The sequence below is a fragment of the Indicator indicator genome, chromosome 2 (assembly GCF_027791375.1).
Source record: "Indicator indicator isolate 239-I01 chromosome 2, UM_Iind_1.1, whole genome shotgun sequence".
Taxonomy (NCBI): Eukaryota; Metazoa; Chordata; class Aves; order Piciformes; family Indicatoridae; genus Indicator; species Indicator indicator.
Genome location: NC_072011.1, coordinates 45,260,380 through 45,283,114, shown reverse-complemented (window position 1 = coordinate 45,283,114; position 22,735 = coordinate 45,260,380). Strand labels below are relative to the sequence as shown.

Below are 22,735 nucleotides of genomic sequence, written 5' to 3'. Positions count from 1 at the left end.
CCTCTAGAGTCCTTGACAATGGTGGAAAAGCTAAAAGCCATCTTCACCCTCGTGTCCCAGCTGGCTCAGAACAAAATTTAGCTAAGTGAGGAAAGGGGATGTCTGGTTGTTCTAACACAGGGCACTACCATGAAACCCAAGATGCACTTTTCCCCATCTCTATGTAGGACAAACTTGATGTGAGAAACTGCAGTATTTTGTAGCTCTAACCTATGCTTTAGGACCCCCACCCCATTTCCTGCATGCACACATGATATACAAAGATAAATCAGCACTGAACTACTGTTTCGAGTTTCCTTTGCAAGACCAAATACTCATGAAAGTTTCTGCAGGGAACTGTATCCTCTTATTCCTTCCCAAGCCAAGACCTGTATGAGTAGTGGCTAATCCAAGCTCTTAGGTGGAAAGAGCACTCTCAAGAACAACGTTTCAGAATGAGAGGATATTGTGAGCCTTCATGATCCACTGGGATATTTGCTCAGGTTCCTCACTTGTGAGGCTAATATGTTACAATATGTGAGGTAAAGGTGTTATGACATGGACTGGAATACAATAAAATTTGTCTCCTACATTGCAGGTATGAGGCTATGCTTGCTTCTATTTACTGAGCTTAATAAATGCCAGCAGTTGGGATACCAGGTAGATAGTTAATGACCCACCGTGAAGACAGGGGCAGAAAGACAGCAGAGATGCTGCATTGGAACAAGGTACAGATGCTTCTGTTTTGCATTCCAAATATATCCCCACTTGGGGCTGCATGCAGAGCTCCCAGACACATCCGTGGTTAAGATTTAGGCAAATAAAAGTCTTACTAAGAGTAACTCAGCCTTTGAGTGCAGATCAAGGGTGAGGTAAGTGCAGCTACAGCCTCTGAAACCTGACTATACAATTTGCATTTTACCCACCTCTTTTTTTCTTACCAAGGACAATGGCAGAGTGAAATGGAAAAAGGAGAAGCCTGAATACCATCTGTGTGAATGAGTAGGTTTAGGAACCACAAAACACTTTATTCCCTGAAGCATTTTAATTTTCTGTGCATTTGCATTTCTGAAGTACATCACACACAAAAAAGTTACATCAGTGCAAACCACACTTCAGATTCAATACAATAAAAAATCTTCAGTGTTTGACATAGTAAATAAGAAATATATTGGAAAACAAGACCACAAACAAGCTGGGAATTATCTTCTGTAGTAGCAGGTTATATGAATTGATCCACAAGTATAAAACAAGGAACGCTGAATTTCCAGGAATAATATCCTTGAATCCTAATTAGGATTTTGAAATAAACATTTGCAAATCCTTCCTTAAAGAACAGCACTGGAGACTTCAGTTTGAGAGATCTGAACATGCCACAGGTCCTGTGAGAAAGGCTCCGTCAGGCTAGGTTGCCGGTCAGGTACCTCATTTTTCTTTAGACCCCCTATTGCATGCTAGTGAAGAAATTACTTCTTCACAGAGTTGTTCTGGAACCAGCTGCTGCACAGCAGTGGGCAGGGGGATACAGGACTGCCCTGGGATGTTTAGCCCTGGAGAAGAAGTGATGCACATGGCCCAGCTCAACATCTACTCCCAGACAGCTGGACCCTGAAGTTGAAGGCAGCGGAGAAGCCCGAGTCATCTTAGCTGTGCTGCCCATCGCTGCCCCAGGGATGTCAAATGGCTGACAGTTCAGGCTGCTCGGAAGTTGGCTTAAAGATCTTTTCATGACATTATACTTTCCTGCAGAGAATGACCAGAGCATCTTTGTCTTAATAATCTGCCTGGAATCCAACTTGAACCTGCAGCTTTTCTTTATCTCACCTTGCTATTGGGGAACACCAGCTCACAATCACGGACATGTGTCTAACATTTCATACACAGTTTTAAAGAGAAAAGGGCAGATGTGCAACTAAGGTACCAAGATGAATGAACAACTTTCCTCACTTCATGCAAGCAACTGACATCCTGAAAAATATTAATGAAATGGAGAATTGTGTCCTAGAATGAAAAGCTTTAACATTTTGAATTTCATCCTCCACTTGACTAATCTGCAGAAGTTAAGCTATATTAAATTTCTGATTGAGATTGTTTGTTCCAAAAGTCCCTGGCTGACCAAGAAGCTTCATTTATATCCAGCAGTTTTTTTTCCTTCTGCTGCTCTCTGCATCACAACAGAGAGCAACTTCACCAGAGAAAGGTGCTTATTCCATTTGCTTTACAGAGATGTCTCTTTAGTGTTGTTTTCTGTGTTATGTGGGTGCCTCTTGACTCTTCTTCCTGACACAAACCAGACGAGTAAAGAACCCACCAGGACTCCAGCTACTGCAGCCACAATGACAGCCCAATAAGGGACTGAAGGTTCAGTTTTCTCCAAGTTGAGAACTGAATTTCTGAATCCACTGTTTCTCATTGTGGAAAGAAATGGCTTCTCCTACAAAGGGAGGGCAAAGATTTTAGGACCACAAATCACTCAGAAGGCAACATTCAGTCAATCATCCCTCCCCAGAGAAAAGCTGTCAATCTTTAGATAGACTATCAACTGTTTCTGCCTTCTGTCTACTTTAGCTCAAACTCTTTGCTGCCCCATTGCCTCAAAGTTCCTAAAACAAGCAAACAAAACAAAAAAAAACCCCAAAAGAAGGCACCTCAGAGAGTGATGGCATCACTTTCAAATTTGTTTGCTACAGACAATCAAATGGAAATACATAGACACATTAAAATTGGCTTAAATGAGAAGTTTTCTACTGCAGTGAATAGATTTTTTTTTTTCCATTACAATTTCAGTAGATCTTCCTGTGTGAAAAAAACAAGAGTATATTTTAGGTATTTAAAGCCTTCACAAAGATACTCCTTTAAAGAATTTTGCCAGTAAGAAGAAAAATAAAAGAAGTTAATGAAGAGTATGGACGTCTTGGCCCTTACTTACTGGGTTTGGACACTTGAGTTTTGATCTGTCATGGGTAAAGTTGCTGTAAGTCTGCTTTTCTCCAACCGGCTCCAGCTGACGAAGATAAAAGTACAGTGAACATAATGATAGGGTGGGGTTTTTTTCCTCCTCAGAATCTCCTGACTTAGGTAATTACACCCTTTTGTTCAATCTTTTGGTGATTACAATAATGAAGAAACGTGGTTGAAGAGGCATCACAGGAAAGTTTTCAAATGTTTTAACACTCCTGAACTGAAGACACTGAGAATCTGATGTACTATCTGCAGAAAAACTGTCAGGAAACAAGGAACAGGAGAAGCCTTTCTTTCTTTTGCACTGAGTGGAGGAGAAAATAACACTGAAACCACATACTTTGAATATTCTGCTAAAACAAAGTGGTTCACTATATATCCAGTTATCCCATATACACATCTCAAATGAGAGCATAAACCACAAAGAGAAAGAACTCACATGACAGATGTTAGTCATGTTACTTAGCACAGTACTGAAAGAAAGATGCTTAGGTGTCACAGTGATGGAATTGACTTCAGAAATTATGCACAATTACAGCGACAGGATGAGACAGTGCCAACCTTTGCAGTCTTCACTCAGACAAGAAATTCCCTGGGAAGTTTAGCTGAGGCTAAGTTCACAAGATTGCAAGAAGTGAGTTAAATGCAGCTTTTTATACTGTCAGTTGTCAGCTAAGTTGTGGTAGCTGACCATGAGCTCACCCTGAGTCCATTTCAAACTCAATATACACGCAGGTTAATGACACCGCATTTGTGGTTGGCTGGGAGGGCACATCCCATTAGTTACCATAGTTAGGCTAACGAGCAGGGGCTTGCTCAGTCATGTCATCTGAAGTGTTTACAACTGTGTGTGGACATGCCTGAAATAATGGCTTTAGGACTAGCCCACAGAGAATCACAGAGTTGTCATCCAACGCTTCTGGGAACACATGCAGAGAAGAGCAGGTGTTTCTGCTATTGTCTATGTATGCGTTTATTGTCCTCAAGTGATTAAAGTGTCAGCTGCATGTTGGAGAGAAACAATGCCACATCAAGCCCAACACAACATAGAGAAAACAGATCCGGCTCCTAAGATTGCCATATGCAAACACTGGGAATAGTTTCTTTAGTTCCATTAAAAACAAAGCAAACCAACAAAGCAGAGACTGAAAAATTAAAAGAGAAAGATGAAGCATGGCAAAATGTGCCTAGGGAAGAGAAGAAAGCTAACAAGTGGAAAGATGATGGAAAACAAAACAGAATGCCTAGTTTTGCTGACTGTTCTGGGGTGTTGCTGGACTCATAAGAGTCCTGATCATGGTGCCTGCCTGCCTGCCAGCTAATGTTGTAAAGACTGAATTGGTAGTTTTATTGCATCTTAAAAGGAATAGCTCAAATTCTGATGTGGTTATTTGCAAGAAGTGTGGCTGCAATATGACTTGTTATTTGTAGATAATTGTAACACTCCCTATGCCAGGGCGCTCGGTAAGGAGCCTGGCACAGAGCCCAGACAAGGGATGCCAAGGTGCAGAATTCTGTAGCCAACTCTGTAGCTTCATCTCTGTGTGATCTGTTCCTCAGATGACAGCATCTGCATGTCCATGAGCATGCAGGGCAACTTCTGGAAGAAACACACAACTTCTCCAGAGTATGTGGCAAACATGGAGGCAGGACACAAGCTCAACACACTGTCTGTGTGTTCTTCTTCTGGGCCAGGGTACTGCTGAGGTGAATTTGGGACTAGTGGGGCACACTTAGGACCACAAAATCCTCTGACTTCAGAGAGCAGGAGCATGCTTTTCTTTGCATGAAGGTAAATAAAGGGCAAAGAACATCACGGTGAGGAAAAGGCTCCTTAAGCCATTCCCATCCCTGCATACTCATGCAGTGGCCAGGCAGGCACAGTCTGGCCCTTTACGTGTACTGACAAGAATCCATGTCATTTGGCTGCAAGCCTACAGCCTGCTGAGCTTTTCAGGGCATGGGAAAACCATATAGTCTTACAGTCAGCTTGCACGGCCTCGCCATACATGGACTGAAAGTAAAAACCAGAGATGTGTTACAAGAACTAGATTTAAACAGTAAACAGTAAAATCTCCAGCTGGCATAGACCAGCAACTCCCTGTGGAAGGGGACGGTTGGGCATCGCAGCATTAAGATCTCTGCCACCTGCGGAGGAAGCTTTGTGTCAATATCCTTCTCGTGTAGGAAATGAGTGACAGTCTGGACAGAATAAAACTCTGGTGGTATAGAAAAAGGACTGATGGTGATTCAGGAAGGAGTAATGCCAATATGAACACCACATGGCAGCAGAACACAAATTTGAGGCTACCAGGTATTGCCTCCTTTTCTTCTTGGAACCTCAGCCATGCTCCATTTGAATGTTTTCTACATTTGCCTCGGGTTTCTGGGCCACCGTCAGCCCTGTTTGAACTACTGTACAATGAACCCAACCAGATTGCTGTCATCTGGAGTCCCAGCAACAAAGCCTGTTGCAAACAGGCAAATTTGACATGCATGCACAAATCAGTTACCCAGAGCATGTGCTTGCATTGTACATCTTCTGCTTTCTGCAACACTCGACCTACAGCTCATGTGCTATACTGAGCAACTGCACAGATTTCTGCCTTGCTCGAGTTCATTCTGGAGAATCCTGAGGTTCTTACCCTTGCTGGAAATTTTATTTACATTGAAAGGAAATTCCCCTGCATTTATGCCTATTTATTCTACAAACCAGGATACAGGATTTCTGCTGTCACAATGTGTATGGGCACTGGTGTCTATGAGACAAGAGTGGGAAACGTTGCTGTGGCATGAAAATGCCATAGGCTTCCTTCCACCACGGGGAACACAACAGTTCTGAAAGCAACTGTGACCTTGCAGTTATCAAGTCCAGCATGTGTCTCTTATACAGACTTCCAGCACTATTCAAAAGCTCTCATTCCCCCTAAAAGTACAGAAGGAATGTGACTGCAAGCAGAGGCATCATAGGTATGATTTCAGCCCCCAGTTCTGTAGTGACTCTGTTAGAGTTGCTAGAGTGGGTGGTACGAGATGTCCACAATATTAACTGGCAGCAAAAAATTGATCACATGCATTTTTGCCTTGTAAATCTAACAGAATTCACTGAAGAAGGCAAGCTCGTTCAATGGACATTTTCAGGAAATCTACATGACTGAATGTTTAACTAGGCCGGGCTTTTTCTTCTTTATTGACCAAGTTATTGACCAAAAGAGAAGGGAAATTTCCATTGTATTAGAACTTGCATTTTGAATGAGCAAAACTCTTGCACTGTTTTACGCAACAGGATCACATCGGATTGTGTCCCTAAGCAATGCAGACGAAGAAGGACCTCAAGAGTTGAGCAACTTCCCCCTCTCTTGTCAGGATATCAATTTTATTTATTGCTTGTTGTTTTGTTTCAGACACTTGCTCATGATTTTTCCTAGAGACTGCTACCAAAACACAGAGAGGTCTGAGTCATAACCTCTTACCATGTTATTCCAGAGAGCCACAGCCATCTCAGCATATCCTCTTTCACTGAAATGAAAGCAGTCTACAGCAAAGAAACTCAGGTCTGGCTTGCCATTCTGTGATAGAAGCAAAAATTTATTTCTCAGCATGTTTCAACCTTTGAGATCTGAAATATTTTATCTAATAGTGCATTTGTCATACCCACCTCACAATTCTGGCATCTTTCTAAAGGCTATACATACACTTATAGTTTGACATCACAAATAAACTCAGATACTCCTAACTGTGGACTGCATAGTGCATCCTGGGACCTTTTGTGTAATGCAGCCTGCTCAACCTCACACAGCAATTCCCATAACAAACCTAAGGTTGTCTTTAAACCAACAACCACATCTCTTCTGTGAACTCTGCCACACTCCATCTTGCAAAGAACTGAGAGAAAACTGCTTATTCTTGCTTATAAAACTTTCACAACTCAGAGTCACAACCTTTCAGGGGTTGAAATTTTGCTGCTTTTCACGCAGGATTAATAATTGTGCCTTTACATAGCTGTGACAAATGTCTTTTATAGGGAAAAAATTTCCTCCTCAATATGGCAACCGTTCCTTGGACTTGAAAGCTGACAGAATAGAATGGAAGTGATATGGCAAAATAATCAGTAATGCACAAAACTGCAAGGTTTTGATTAGAATTCACCCTGAATAAATGTACAGCATACACAATGCTAAGCTGGATAAAAGTCTGCTTCCTGTTTTCAGGCTGTGATGAAGCAGGCATGCAAGCACTGGTCTACATGTGAAGGAAACTTAAACATACTCCAACACCTAGATCAGAAGAAAATTGGGGTGAATACCAACAGAGCCCACAACAGGGGAAGCAAGAGGGCAGCAAACAAGTAGTTTAGATTAAACCAGAAGGTGTTTAGGTTTAACATGTACACACTACAAATGATTCCTAAATCCATTTTGATTCACAGACAGCACAGTCTTTCCTGTCTTCTCCTCTGTCACTCTTATTGCAACATGCTGTGCTGCTAGACTGTGCAAGGGGAAGAAAACACAGTCCTTCTGACATGGATCTTAATGACTGCCTTGAAGAATTCAGGGTACTCTGGTCTTTGTGTAAAGGGAAAGAAAAAGAGGACTTACGCTATCCAGAGGCAACAAAGCGTTGCGGAAAAATGGCTGCATGACAACCGCAAAGTCCTCACGCTCGTCGTACTGACCGCTGTTGATAAGCTGTAAAGCTTCAGCCTGTACAGAGTTGCACGGTTGGAAACAGAAAAGTTACTTACAAGGTTCATCTCAGTTATCAGAAACATGCATATTAAACTTCTTTCGATGTAGGCAGCCATAAGTCACTAGTATAAATCCAGCTGAGTAGTACAAAGCAGTCCAGAGAACGGCTGAGAAAATACTTTGTTTCGTGAAGAGATTTTTCATGAAGAAAATGCACAGAAGCTAGGATAATTTGAAATGTAAAGTTGCTGAATTAAAAAGAAAGAACAACAAGAAAGGTGGTTCATACCTTATAGAAATTAGTGCTGCACAGTCACAATGAGACTGAAATTTACAGAGAATTTTTAAAAAGGAATAAGATCAACATCTTTCAAAGAGACAAATGAGCTCGGAGACTCTGAGACTCAGCTCTGAGACTGAAGTGCACTTTATTTTTCAGAAAGGTATGCTTGAAGTAAAATAAACATTTAAAAAAATCACCTTCCACTTTTGGAAACTATAGCAATAGAGATTCATAGAGATAACAGAAACATATCCTTGTGACCGGCCAGCTTATGGATAAAAATGCTATGGTTCCTATTAATATCTCAAAACATTCCTAACCTCACTTTCTCAGCTAAGGAAAATGGCCCCCTGGATAGGGGGTTTAGTTCATTTTCTCTGCTAAGAATAACAACGAAGCAGCTGATGCAAGGTAATTTGCTGCCCTTGCAGTGACATGACATGTTAATTCATGTGAGCTATTCGTTGGATTCACAGTGGACAAAGACATATCAACACAACAGCTGTCATCAGTAACTCCTTTTCAGCTGTCAAAACAGCAGCTGGAAACAGAACCAGTCTCGGTCTGCCTCCAGGTCACAACTGAGATCAAATCATAAAGCTGCATAGAAAGACTTGCACCGCTGCCCACTGGTTAGCAGGCTGCAGCCTTAGTTACACTATAGCCACACTGTTTCCCAGCCATGTGTCTCTGTCCTGCTGAGGATATCCATGAGACCAAGGCCAGCAAAGAAAGCAGTATAAAAAGACTCAAGTGACAACAGCCAGTTACAGAAGCAAGGTGTTTATTACCTGAAAATCTCTGTTAACTCTCTTAATTTCTTGTAGTTCGGAAGAATTTTCCTCGGGGTCTAAGACACATGGGCAAACATTCCTTCGATGAGAGAAATGTCAGAATTAAAAGCCAACCGGGAATAGCCCCATACAATTCCTCAGGAACATGTATCTGCTTCAAGAAGCTCAGGATAGGTACTCAAAGCTCACAGCCCCAAAGACAGCCATCTCATTGCCTTAGTAATAGATACTTCATTAAATTCTTACTGACTTAGTTTTCTACGTGAGTGCCTGCCATAGCTGGCAATAACTGCAAGATCCAAACTCAGGTGAAACACAGAAGTGTTTAGTATGCCACACCTTAGCAGGAAGCCACACAGGTTAGCATAAAAATCTCCAAACACCTATAACCTGAGTTTACAGAGGATTTTCAGAAACCTAGGGGTTCAAAGTTAGAAAGGACAAATTGTTTATGTATTCTGACTCCTTAGACCACTACAGTTTATTCTGTTACCCCCATGGTCCATTCCTTATTTTCCCGTCTGGTGTGTTCCAGTAGTTAATTGCTTCTATTACTAAAAAATTGTGCCTAATTTCATTTGAATTTATTAGCTTCCAGCCACTGGTTTGTTACACCTTTCTCTGCTAGACTAAAGAGCCTTTTTTTGTCCATCCTGACTCCTGTAAAGGTACTGCTGCTTTCTACAAGTCATCCCTCAAATCTTGAGTTAGGATTCTCATCTTCTCCCTTAGGTGCAAAAAGCAGTTCCTGGTTGTGCACTCTGCTTTATGCATCCCAGCCTGCACCACAGGTAATGCAGCACTCAATACAAAGAAAAGTGTCAGGAATGTCAGCCTGTGCTGCAGAGCACTCAATGGCTGGGAAAAAGCAAAGACCTTGAAGTTCAGTAGTACATCAATTATATGGTGACTTGTTCTGTGACATGCTGCATCAGAGCTGAGAAGAAACATGACGACTCTGCTCTCTACAGGTGCACACCTTCTAGGCGAAGCATTGGAAGACGTAATAGAACGTTAATGGGAACTAGGGCATCAGTTAAAGGCTGCAACAAAAGTAGCTTGGAAAGCTCAGTGCAGATGTCCTTCTGTACAAGCAATTTAGGTTGATCCAAAAAAACAGGACTTTGTTTTCCCCTCACTTACTTTGTTATCGAAGCACACTCTGAAGAGCTTGCTGCTATCTGACGCAGTCCAGATATGTCTAGTATCTCCACCATGTTGACAAAGACTCTTGGGAGCTGCAAGGATTATAACAACCAGACATACCAAATCACAGAACATGACACGACTACAAAGTGAGAAAAAGATGCCATCCATGGGTCAGGGAGTCAGTGCAAACCTCACCGACTACAACCACTGGCATGTGCAAGGATGATGTATAAAGGGAGGAGGAGGAAGACTTATAGTGGATGTCAGCCAAAAAATTCCTGGCAGCTAGTATGAACACTGCTTCATTCCCTGGGCCATTTTCCACTTTCTCTAGGCTAAATGAAACTCTGTACAGTTGGTTTAGCCATCAAAACTGGCAGTAGGGTTGTGCTATGTTTGGTCCACAGCAAAACCACTGTGAAACAGTTTTCCTGAAACTGCAGCCCACTTTCTCAGGGTAATAGCTCAAAGAGTTGTTGAAATGCAGTGCTGAGGAGCAGTGGGGCTCCAGCTATTTCAAAGATGACCTTGTACAAAACCGAATCACTGGCAGTCTATCAGAGGTGAGAAAAACATTACTGTGCTTGCAAGGAATATAGCTTTGAGAGTATCTTAAATGCTTACCTCCTCATAGAAAATATCCAGCATGTCTTGAAGGTGCTTTACATACTTCTGCACTGAATAGGTTTCCTGTGTAATTTTAAAGAAAGAAAGAAAGAAAGAAAAGAAAGAAGGAAAGAAAAAAAGAAAGAGGATCAGCCTTCTTTCAGGATCTAAGTTGAGTTGTTTCACCTGAACAAGGGAGTCCATAGACTCTCTGATTGCAAGGCAGTCCAGGAGAAGACATATTTACTCAATGCTATTTCTCTCTTTGTCAGCAGATATTCTTTTCATATCAGGAGGTTTCTTGCCACATGCACACAGGTTATATAGTGCTCATGTTTCTATGTCACTAGCATATCCCTTTAATCTCCATAGAAAATCCCCAAGATCTATGATAGTTCTTGCCGGAGTCTTTGCTTGACAAATGTCTACACAAATCGTATTTTTTGATATCATATTGTCTTTTATGGGACCCAGACCAGAATAGTTTGCCTTATAAACAGAGTAATACCTTGTTTTCTAAACTGACAGACTGGGAAAATTGATATGGAGGCTGTCAGGCCACACAAAACCCAGAGGCAAACAATTACATGAATGTAATTGTAGAGGTGTAGCTGTCAGGCCAGAGGCTCTAGGGGGCAGCCTCTAAAGGAAAAGGAGCAAAACTGAGACCAGTCCCTTGTCATTTCAACAAGTTGAGGTCCAGACCCCCAGGCTGTGCCACAGGAGCCCTTTTGGAGAGGGTAACTCCTGACAGCTGAAGACATCTTTTTCAGTATCAATGGATGTTCTTTCTGAAAGTGTCATTCTGAAGCAAGAATTAGGCATCCTCAGTAATTATTCCTTGGAGATGCTTTCCAGAATCAAGTTTCACTTGTGCCCCCATAACAACATACCTAAGACATCATGCTGTTTTCATTGCTTCATCCTGTTAAACTGGGAGAGCTCTTTGTTTTGTCCTTGGTGTTTTGTTTAATACGGTTCCTAAATAATGCATTACTCCAGAGCTACAGTGTTCAAACATTAAAAGCTGTGCATTTGTTTCTGGTACAATACAGATGAAAGGAACAGGACTTCTAAGTGCTTTGTAAACAGAGGAACTTTGCCTCAGAGAGAGAGAAAGGTCAAATTTCCAGGGCTGGCCTCTTGCCAAGTGCCTGGATAAGCATACCTAATTTGGAGATACAAACCTTGTCCAAGCAGTACTGGCATAGGTCGTTGCCTCCAATGAAGACAGTGATCAGCTTCCAATCTTCCTTGAAATTAATTTCCTAGTGGCACATCAAATTAACAGATTGCAGCATCCACTGCTTAGGCTTGCAGAAGTAACATTCACAAGTGGGGCTAAAAGGGGTACAGACAGCATAACAGGCTAGGAAAGGAGCATGCTGAGTCAAACTGGCAAAAGAAAAGCATCTGTCCAGGGGGAAATGTGAATCGTTTGCTAGTCTGGTTACAATTCACCTTGACTTTTGTATGGAAATCCACTTCAGCAGACAAGGTCTGTCAGGGCAGTCAAGCATGGAAATGTGTCTGTGGCAGCAAGGGTCCCTAAATAAATGTCACTTCAGAACAGGGCTGGACAGGAGAGATTTACCAGCTGCGGCTGAACGCTGCAGGCAGTGTGAGAGAGAATGAAGCAGTGTGGGAGTGGATGCTGGAGTGACTCAGGGAGCTGTGGAACTGGAACTACTGGGCATCCCTGCCAGATGGGTGAGCATTACCCCATGGCCAGCAGGGGCAAACGGAGCCCCAGGAAACAGACAGGTGGATTAAAATAGAAGAGTCCGGGAGGCTGGTGACTTCACTGAGCTCATATAAGGGCAGCTGCAGCACCCACGTCACCGCAGGCTAACAATAGGAGCTGCTGAGAGCTGGATCTCATCAAAACATTTTGTAACATTCAGTACAAAGAAAAGAATCAAAGGCAGCTATTTTTAGTGTGGTGCATTTACATAACAAACATCTGCAAAAGCATCCCGCAAATAGAGGAAGGGCCTGGGAATCACCCACAGGTCTGCATTCTCCTCCTTAAGCAGCACTTTGCTCAGAAAGCCTTTCACAAAGAGCAAAAGTGGCAGGGACTTCCCCCTTTTCTTTTTAAAAATGCATAAAAAGCAGTGACTAAAACAGAGCCACGGACTATTTTATTGAAGAGCCATGCCAGCTGCATTTACTCTACCAAATGATGGGTAAGGCAGAGTAACTGACAGTGAGGTTGGCATGCAGCAGCCACCAAGAGTGCTGGCATGGAGAGACACATGCTTTGACAACTCCTGCTTATTCTGTACCCTCCCTTTCCATTCAGCCTCAGCCAAGGAGCACTAGGCGCTCCTATTCCCTTGCAACTCCCTGAACCAACAGCTCACACCCAAACAGTCATCCACTCAAATTCAGCACACACTTGGAGCAGTGCAGCCTTGATTTTCTCCCATATCTCCTCTCCCCACCCCAAATGACAGCAGCAGCCACAGAATTAATACATTTATAATTCATTAATAAATATTAATAAAGACATTGGTTAATATATTGATCCACTTTTAATAGTGGTTCACCCTTTTGGACACCTTTGTAGCCCCTTTGGAGCTGGCAAAGAAGGCTGGTTCACAACACTAGATCCCTTACTAATTCCCTAAAAGCTTGTGGCATGTCAGTAATTCACCCAACCCCTGGATTAATCTGGACACCAATTAATCACTTGCCTGTTCAGAACCAGAGTTTCAGAGGGCCTAATTTCCTGGGAAGACTTAGTTGTCCCCCTTCCCAGTATTGTCATTTCCCAGACCTGAGAGTGTGATTCATGTTGGTCATCAGGTACCTGCTCCAGGGATTTTGCCCTCAGCCTTTATGACCTCTGATCTGAATGCTGCTGCTCAACTAAGAAGTCCTGGTGATCCCTCCCAAAGTCTTCAGATCTCTCCTCTTCCTCACTACCATCCTTACAATTCCTGGCCACACTGTCTGCATGGATTCATACAGGCAAATTAATCCTTGGCACATTCATATTGGGAAGCACACCACTGACAGGGATGCCAGCTTTTGTTTTTTTCCACCAGCAAAGCATTCTTCCCTACTTAAGCACCTTGTTAATTAAAGTCATCTCCCACTGACCACAGGGGTACTCAAGGGGTGGTCCAGGTTCCACTTACCGAGCTGCTTCTCATGAGCTCCACCAATTTATGTGCTTGGGCTGGCATATAGCTGTAGAGAGAGGACAGAAACGTTTTAGATGCACTCTCTGACAGTGCATTATATTCTTGCTCTCCCACCCCTCATTTCAGGGAGTCTTAGGATGATTAACAGAAATCAGTACATGAAAAGCAATGCCTCAAAAGGACAAGCAAGGACCAAGATCAGAAGCAGTTCCAAAATGAATGATCTGATCTTAAAGGGCTCCAGCTAGGATGGCTGCCCAGTGGCAGGCAACTGGGATGAATTTTTCCCATGTCAGAGTTAGCTTAACTGTGTTTTGTTTGAGGAAAAATCACTAATGCCCAGATGCACAGAGACATTTAGTTGCATAACTCTCTTAGAAATCTAGTCAGGGAGTTTGGTGCTTACACAGAAGCTGGGCACCTAACCAGCCTCCCTGATCTGGCCTTAAATTCCCACCGCTTGTCTTATGGCTGGAAGATGCTGCTTACACTGTGGAACTGCCAGGCTGGGGAGCCTCAGTCCAGCTCTGAGCAGCATTGAACACTCACAGGCCAAAGCATAAACCACACTGAGACACCAGCTGGAAACCTGAGCTCTTGATATACTAGAAAAAGACTGGAATTGACCTAATAAGCCCTGCCTCTCTCCAACACCTACACATACGCAGTTACGTTGTTTGAACTCCCAGAACCTATACTCATCACCCCGAGTCAATGGTCAAGGCACCCATCAAGTACTTAGTAGCTACACAAGCTTTGGTAGCTGTCCTGAAAACCCACTACAACCCAAATGTAATGACTGTTACAGTAGTCACAGAATGTCTTGGAAACAAATTCCAGGATTATCCATAGAGCAGACACAGCATATGTAAAACAAATTCTTAAACATGTTGGTTCTTAACAGACTAGCAGAGTTTTTCTTCATGAGGAGAAAGGAATTAATTGCCAGCTGCAACCTTCTATGGATTGCAAACACCAATCTTTTTAAATGCTATTAAGGCAGCAGTGGGCTTCTATTTGTTAGTTTGAGGCACATTTCCCAGAAACCAAGAAGAAAAAAGTGAAAGATGCTCATGCTTTTTTTTTTTTTTTTCCCCAGATATGGGCTGCCTATGAACCAGAGACTTGTATACTAAAAGTTGGGCAGAAAAAAGTACTGGTGGAACTAGAAGCATAACTAAGATCTTGGCTCAGAAATTCTGGGCATGAGGAAGAAAGGGAAGAATAATGGAAGGGAAGTTGGAAAATGATACAAATAAATTCTCCAAATACTGAATTAAAGCAAGCAACAGATGACAGACACACGCTCACTACAAGTAGGTCTTCAGTATTAATTTAGCCTACATTGGCCTGCCCTTCAAAGATAATCTGCCAGTCCATTAGTTCTCACCCCTGTGCCCTTTCTCAGTTGCGGCTGTGCTTACCGTGCTGTGGACCCTCCTTCTGCCACGTTGAATCCAGCTGTTTCCTTAGAGCTGCCAGTGGAGAAGCCAAAGAGGTTCGGATTGAATTTTTTCAGGATATCTTAAAAGAAATAGCACAATGTTTAACCATCCACAGTACAACCAGCAGCACTGCCTCCTGCAGAAGAACAAGCCAATTGGGTGGTGAGAATATTGACCTGGCTTTTCCCCTCATTCACCAGGACCTTCCAGAAGCTACCCACACACCTGCTGTGGAGAATCTAGTTACTGTCCAAACTTCAGCACTAGTACCATTTCTCCTCAAGCCCCGGAGGAGTCAGGGTCTGGCAGCCTAAGAGAGACACAGGTCCCAGGCAACTCACTAATCTTGAATTGAAGTGTCAGAGTAATCACGGTTACTTTCCTTGGTGTATCGGGAGCAGTTGCTCCAGACACGGCCCTCTGCCTCCCACTCTTCCAGCTATCCATCAAGATAATATTTATTGCAAAGAAATGAATTTTAGTCATATTTCTAGATTTCAGCAAAACCTCCAGCAAGGAAGCATGATGCCTGAAGGCTGGTATTGTTGCTGTGTCTGTAGTGCTGTCTGATAGAGTCTCATTTATAATGCATAAATGAAACGTGCCTTGTATTTTTCTTTAAACACAGTGATGTGCATGATACAAGACAAAAACATACCAGATTTGATTCCCAACAATGTCAGATATTGTCAGACTGCTCCACAGCAGGGATCACATACAAAGAGATGAATCATTGTGAACCATGTCCTACCAGTTTATAGTCACATTGACCATTTAGTGGTTTCTATGGCAACTACAGGGACCAATGACACGAGGACAAGAAATTGATAGTATTTTCAGGTTTTTTTCAGTGCAAGTGGCAACTTGAAATCATCAGAAGGAACCATAGCCTTGTCAACGCTCCTAGCTAGATGGACCACTAATTGTTTCATAACCCTTCTTTTGCCCACAGTCATTACAGTCAGTCACAAGAAAGTACAACAGAAAATAAGGGAGGAGCAGGTCGGCCATGAACTTCTGTCACCTTCAGCACGTTTATTCCTAATCACATCTGTCGAAAGGACAACACAAGCACTTGCACATCCCATGATGTGGAAAGGCTGAATCAACTTTACAACTAGTCAAGCCAGTCTGGGTTTCAGCTGTGACTCACATGCTCATATCCACAAGAGATAGGTATCCCTCACTGTTCACAAGGAAAGCATAACCGTTTCCAGATGTTTCCCAGTATCCACACAGACTGCTTTCAGAGTAACACTCACCTTTCACTTTTCTCACACTGATTTGAAAAATTACTCACTGGGTAAAGTAGTGTAGGTCTCCAGGGTCCCATCACCTCCAATACTACAAAGGAAAAGAACAAAATCACTAAAGAAAGTTCATCCTGCAACCATCTGTCTTATTGTCACCATATGTTGCTGTAGCATCCCAGGAAGGGAAAAAAAGAAGACTAACCTCAAAGAGGACTTAGGAGATAAACCACAAGAATTCAGGGAAAGTATTGAAAGTAGAGTTCAGTACTCCCACATCACATTAAATCAAGCAGGACACCACCTGAGATAGAAGCTATGCCTCCAGACTGGAAATAGAAGCATTTTTTTTCTGGGCATGCTGGGCTGCCCATCATGGAAAGGCATAGTTCCTCACCAGCACTGCTCCATGTGACATTGGTGTGCAGTTATGCATAGATGAGAGACTGTATTAAATGCTTGCTCATCACCTATCCAGGATTCTACAATGTTGATTATGAAAAGAGCCTCTGCCTCTAACACTCAAAACTTGACTGTGTTAACAGCCAAAACATTCATATATCACTCCTGGCTGCTCCTCCTGAAGCTGTCTACTCCTGCAGATAGATACAAGGGGAGAAGAAAGGATGAAGAAAAGAATGTATACATGCACACAGGTTTATCAAGCATACTTCTGCCTATACAAAGCAGGCAGTCTCCTTCCTTCATGAGCCACCAGTGTGCACTATGAGTCACCAGTGTGCACTATGAGTCACCAGTGTGCACTTGGAGCCCATAAAGCCAATCACATTCTGGGCTGCATCAAGGGAAGCATAGCCAGCAGGGTGAGGGAGGCAAATCTCCCCCTCTGTTCTGCTCTGGTGAGACCCCACCTGGAGTACTGCATCCAGTTCTGGAGCCCCTATTACAAGAAGGATCTGGAGGTGCTGGAACATGTCCAGAAAAGGGCCATGAGAATGATCAAAGGGCTGGAGCTTCTCAGCTATGGGGACAGATTGAGAGAGTTGGGGTTGTTCAGTCTGAAGAAGAGAAGGCTCTGAGGAGACCTTCTTGTGGCCTTCCAGTATCTGAAGGGGGCCTACAAGAAAGCTGGGGAGGGACTTTTTAGGATGTCTGGTAGCACTAGGACTAGGAGGAATGGAGCAAAACTAGAAGTGGGTAGATTGGGATTGGATGTGAGGAAGAAGTTTTACACCACGAGGGTGGTGACACTGTAACAGGTTGCCCAGGGAGATGGTAGAAGCCCCATCCCTGGAGGTTTTTAAAGCCAGGCTGGATGTGTCTCTGAGCAACCTGATCTAGTGTGAGGTGTCCCTGCCCGTGACAGGGGGGTTGGAATCCAGCACTATCAGATACACAGCACCATGCCTGTTAACAGTCAGGTCCCATTTAAAAAAAAAAAGAAGACAAAACCCCCACAAACCCCTCTCCCATCCTCCGCCCCCCCCCCTCCCCGATCCTTTCTCCCCCCGCAAGGGATCACTTCCTTCTTCCTTTTTTATCCATTCCTGACTCTTCCAATTCTTGGCTAGCAATACTTGCTCTCAGCATCCTACCCCTGCATTTACATACTTAAGTATATAACTACACAATCAAGTAACCACACTTCTAACTGTGTCTGTGGAGAGAACAAAAAGGGGAGAAAACAAAACCAAACAACAACAAGAACAAAAAGAGATGGAATCAAAACTGAGAATTTTCACCTCCAGGAAAGTCCTCTCAATTCTGTTTGTACGTCAGTTGGTTTGGCTCCTACTGCAGTCTGGAAAGGATGAAAAGAATCATGTAGAAATTAGTAAATGAAAAAAAGGATTCTAAGTTTAGGCAAGACAGCTATCGTGGTTTGAAAAAGCTGGAGCATTTTGCTAACTTTACTCTGCAGTCAGCCAAGCTTTTGCACTATCTCAGTTTTAGCATAAATGGTCCATGTTTATGTTCACCACCATGCACTGGCCTCTGGTCAGACCCCCCTCTCTCATGCTTCAAATTCACAGGCTTCTCCTTCTATACAAAAGCATCTCACTTAGCATACTGCAAAGGATCGGAGAAAATACAATCCAGTCAGAACACATCAGACTCTAAGTTCAAGGACATAAAGATTTAGAATGACTAATATTGTTTTAGCAACCCAGTGGGACCCAGACTAACAGCAACAGTATGCAAAATACATCAGTTTAACTAGAAGATGCCTAAACCAGGAAGCAACATTTAGAAGCAAAATTCTGAAATACAGACATACCAGAATTCTCTCATCTTGCAGTCAATTATTTCCATAGGATTTTTCATCAGTGGCTAAAATTACAAGAGAGAGGCCAATTTCTTGCTTTTGGGTTTATGTCAGAAAAGACAACTCCCGTAAGGTGGATATTTCTCTTTTCAAAAATACTTGAATAAACTCTGTGCGATAGAGAATGTGATCCAGTTTCTTCCTGGCCTGAATTATTAGTTACTGGATTACACACTTCCCAGTGTCACTCATATCCCTTCAGGCTATTTCTTTGCCAAGGGACACAGGTAGGTGAGTTTTGCTTTGTCAAGCCAAAACAATTTGCTTTCTATCTGATGATACCTGACACAACCACATCTAAGCAGAATTCGACAACTGCTCTTCTCATTCTAAATGTGGTGATACAGCAGTACTTACAGTCAGGGAATCTCCCAATGCCCCTGTGACCTTGATGTCAGCAGGTTGTAGCTCATGTACTTAAAAACAGTAGGAGAAAAAAAGCAGGATTATTGACAAATTGGCACAAAATACTGCTCAACAGAATAAAGATACAAGTTTTTAGTTCCAACCTGATGGCATTTTACAGACTTTTAGGGAGTATGAGCCTCAAGTTCTGTGTCAGCTAGGCAGAAGACATAACTTCTTGCCTTTGCTTACAACAGTGTATTCAACCAATATGGAAATAAGTGGAATTTAAAGCATCTTAGGAAAAAAAAAGTAAAAACAGATTAGATATGTTTAGGCACACATTCAATCTCTGTTAATTACGTTTTGGGTTTGGGTTGTAGATCAATACTCCCTGTTAGCAATCTCCCCATAAAACCTTCCAACAGCACACAGTGTTCCTACTGCACTGCTTATCAGAGTAGGCTCACCAGGCAGGTTTAACTTGCTGCACCACTAACTGATGTAAGTGATTTTAATCTGCCACGTTGCTGTAGATGATAGTTATGATCACATTTATCACAGAGGGTACATCTGCTGTAATGTAGAACTTACTGTGTACGGCAAGACAAACTTTCTTCCTCTGCTACTAAATATATCAGCCTTTGTTGTTTGTTTTCCTCCTAGCATGTACAATTTAAGACCTTATTGTTTTTATAAACAAAATGTCAAATCTTTCCTATTTGTGATTTTAGCTTAAAACCTCTTCCTCACCTGATGTTGGGACATGACTGGATGGAGCCTGTTCAGAACATGACAGGTCGCTGCCCCAGTTCTGAAATGGAAAATTATGAAAATGTTCACCTTGAGGTTAGAAGATAATACAGAATTCATGTATAGTTTATTTGCACAGTGAAGGGCAAATCCAAGTGAAGACACAGATCCTAGTTTACTGCCTGTATAGCTCAACAGTCCTTTCCTCTTTGTGAAATACTGTCCAAACATCAATTACTTTTGGTGACATTTTTGTGCCAAAGCATACAACTTTTACAACAGCAAAACTTTTCATCTGGAAGTATTGCTTATAACAAAGTTCCTAAGGAGGATTATTTTCTGTCTTTCTCTACAGCCTGGAGGTTTTGTCCATGACCTAGAAGGTGGAGTCTCCAAATCTGAAGTCCTACTCTATCTCAAAAAGACATCAGATGCAAAACCAAGCAAAACAAAACTCCAAATAAAATCCTTTGCCAAGTTATAATATTATATTAATGTATTATATCATTATTATTTCCCAGATACCTTGCTAAAATCCTATGATTTCCTGGAAAGTCAAAAAGGGCTTGCTTTTGCTGAACATAAAATCTGAAAATAAATTCTGAAGCTTCAAAAGATTCAGTAAAGAGAACTGTTATCTTCTAAATAATTGGACTTTTTTTCCGCTATTGTCAGGAATTTGTTATCTGATTAAATGATGTATCCTAGGTGACTTACTGTTGGTGCAATTGTATCAAAACTGTGCTCAATTAATACAACAAATTTTGCTTGGCTTTTAGGAAGAGGTTACATAGGAAAAATGCAATGCAAGGCATCCCTTTCTACAAACTTGTAATAGTTTATCTCATCCATTAATTCAGGATTAAGTATCACCACATACAGCTCTGCATAGTTCACCTAAAATGCAGCAAAACCTACAACAATTACCTCTATTGGTTCATTAGTAGGCTCCACAGGTGGATATGTATGGTTGCTATTCTTATATGTTCCCAGGAATGGTTTGCTCTTGAGAAGAGGAATACAAAAGTAAGATAAATTAGACAATAAACACATATCACAGACAATAGCAAGTGATACCAAAATACCTTATCACCAAGAAAGTAATTGCCTAAGATACAAAATGGAGATCTAGATTTTGAAACCATGCTCCTTCCTTAAAATTCAGAAGTAAGATTTGTGCCTAGCACCTTATGGCTAAAATTGCATATGCCAGACCCCAGCTGCAGTTTAACATTATCCTCTCCTAACCTTCCACAAATTACTTAGAATTCATTAGACAGTTAGTCCTTTCAAAAGACACTGCTGTAAAGTCTAGAGAAACCTGGGCAAATATTCCTGTGTCAGCAGAGGTGAAATGAAAGATTGAATACTGAAAGGATCACTTCTTCCCTCCAAGAGAGGCTGTATAAATTGCATGGTTATTTTTGTCCCTTACTAATGCAACATGCATTGAGAAGACATGCACATTGTATGGGCTAAAAAAAATCATCAGGATGCCCACTTGTCTCATTTAAGACCAATTCTAGTATCTGCAAGAGGAAGTCTTACAACACACTAAAATCAGAAGGCATATTTCATTGATTAGCAGACTCACTGATGGACCCTTACAATCTGGCACACCTGATGCTGTCATGGACGTGACTACTTGCAGTAGGATTTTAAAACTGTAGTAAACTGTGAGAAGAATAAATGGAATTTGTGGGTGGCAGAATCTGAAAGCATTTACTACTCCCTTTAGTAACACTGAAGGTGAAATTCCCTGGAAACCATCTGTTTTCTCCTTTCTAGCACTGTTTCATAGCATTTACCTCTGAGCTTTCTGAACAGGGAAAGCTACTGGTACTTAAAACAATGACTTTTTCAAAGCACAGTGGACTGAAAACAACAGCCACATACTGTTTACAAGGGACAAACATTTTCTACTCCTACTTGTCAAAAGCAGCATCTTTGAATAGGACTGGACAAAAAGATATAAGTATAAAATCCACATCATTTGGCACTGAAGATGTTGCTGAGCTAATTTAAGGTGCCTGGAAATAATGCTGGGTAAAGTGAAGTAGGATCAACTTAAGTGAATCTGAGGACTTATAAAACAGGCTGATTAATAACTCAGCAGATCTTCCTTTTCTGACAGGGTGGACACATGCTATGGAATAAATCCTCTTGCATGATTTGAATGACTGTTTACAGATCTGAGGGTACAGCTCAGCTCCCTGGTCTCTTCTGTTCTTTGGCCTCCTTGTTGAAACTGCTTAAGAAAGGGAGTCAGTTATTGCTGACTGCAGCAGTCATTTCCATGTACTGACACCTAGCAACAGTATTGCAAGTTCAGCAGCTTATTTTATAACTGTAGAAGCATCTTACAAAAAGTCTGAAGTCTCCCTGTTCTGGCAGGCCTGGAAAGCCAATCTTTCACTAATTCAAGAGACAACCAATATTGAGGGGTTTTAGAGTCTCTCTGGTGCCCCAAACCCATCAATTCTGATAAGAAAATGAATGCAGCATATGTAGTGAAGGCATCACATGCCCAGAATTATGCCCCCAGATACCAGCTAACTTGTCCCAACATGTTCTGGTAAATCCCCCCTTCCACCCTCCTTTCAGGAGAGGAGGACAAAAGGCTCAGGCACCAGCCTGTCTCCTAAGGGGTAAACAATTGCATGCACCCATCTCATGGCATGCCTATGCTCTTGCCATCTAAGGGCATAATTCTAGCTTCACTTTTTCTATAGGTGGAAGCAGGTTATTGGCAAGTGTGCCCATTGGCTAGCTCCAGCCTCGAAAATCTATAAGTATTAATCCATTTGTCTACTGCTTTGCTCTCTTCTTTTGCCTTCTCTCACTATGTAGCTTGCTCTGCGTACGGTGTAAGCCTTCTCACACGCAAGCATACTGGAAGCCTCTGCGAATATGGAAGCCAGCCCACCGAGCCCACTCAAAGGACCAGCAAATAGTATGACCCCTTAGCTGATAGAGAATCTCAGTGTCGTACACTCGAGAGAGGGTGAAATCAAGCCCAGTCGAAAGGACTGAGGAAGCC

The 22,735-nt window shown here is 42.2% G+C and overlaps 1 protein-coding gene across 1 annotated transcript in view; it reads right to left on the bottom strand.

Annotated features, from left to right (window-relative positions):
• Positions 1-2,197: 2,197 nt before the first annotated feature.
• The window catches only part of PLB1 (phospholipase B1), a 99,916-nt gene continuing 79,378 nt past the window's right edge, over positions 2,198-22,735 (bottom strand). Inside the window, exons 45-59 of the mRNA XM_054397056.1 lie at positions 20,623-20,700; positions 19,696-19,756; positions 18,955-19,013; positions 18,014-18,072; positions 16,361-16,404; positions 15,040-15,139; positions 13,610-13,661; positions 11,651-11,731; positions 10,482-10,547; positions 9,852-9,946; positions 8,706-8,787; positions 7,542-7,646; positions 6,414-6,509; positions 2,909-2,983; positions 2,198-2,413 (exon numbers count right to left, since the gene is read on the bottom strand). Of these exons, the coding sequence (XP_054253031.1) occupies positions 2,198-2,413; positions 2,909-2,983; positions 6,414-6,509; positions 7,542-7,646; positions 8,706-8,787; positions 9,852-9,946; positions 10,482-10,547; positions 11,651-11,731; positions 13,610-13,661; positions 15,040-15,139; positions 16,361-16,404; positions 18,014-18,072; positions 18,955-19,013; positions 19,696-19,756; positions 20,623-20,700 (1,269 nt within the window). The remainder of the gene's footprint in view (positions 2,414-2,908; positions 2,984-6,413; positions 6,510-7,541; positions 7,647-8,705; positions 8,788-9,851; positions 9,947-10,481; positions 10,548-11,650; positions 11,732-13,609; positions 13,662-15,039; positions 15,140-16,360; positions 16,405-18,013; positions 18,073-18,954; positions 19,014-19,695; positions 19,757-20,622; positions 20,701-22,735) is intronic.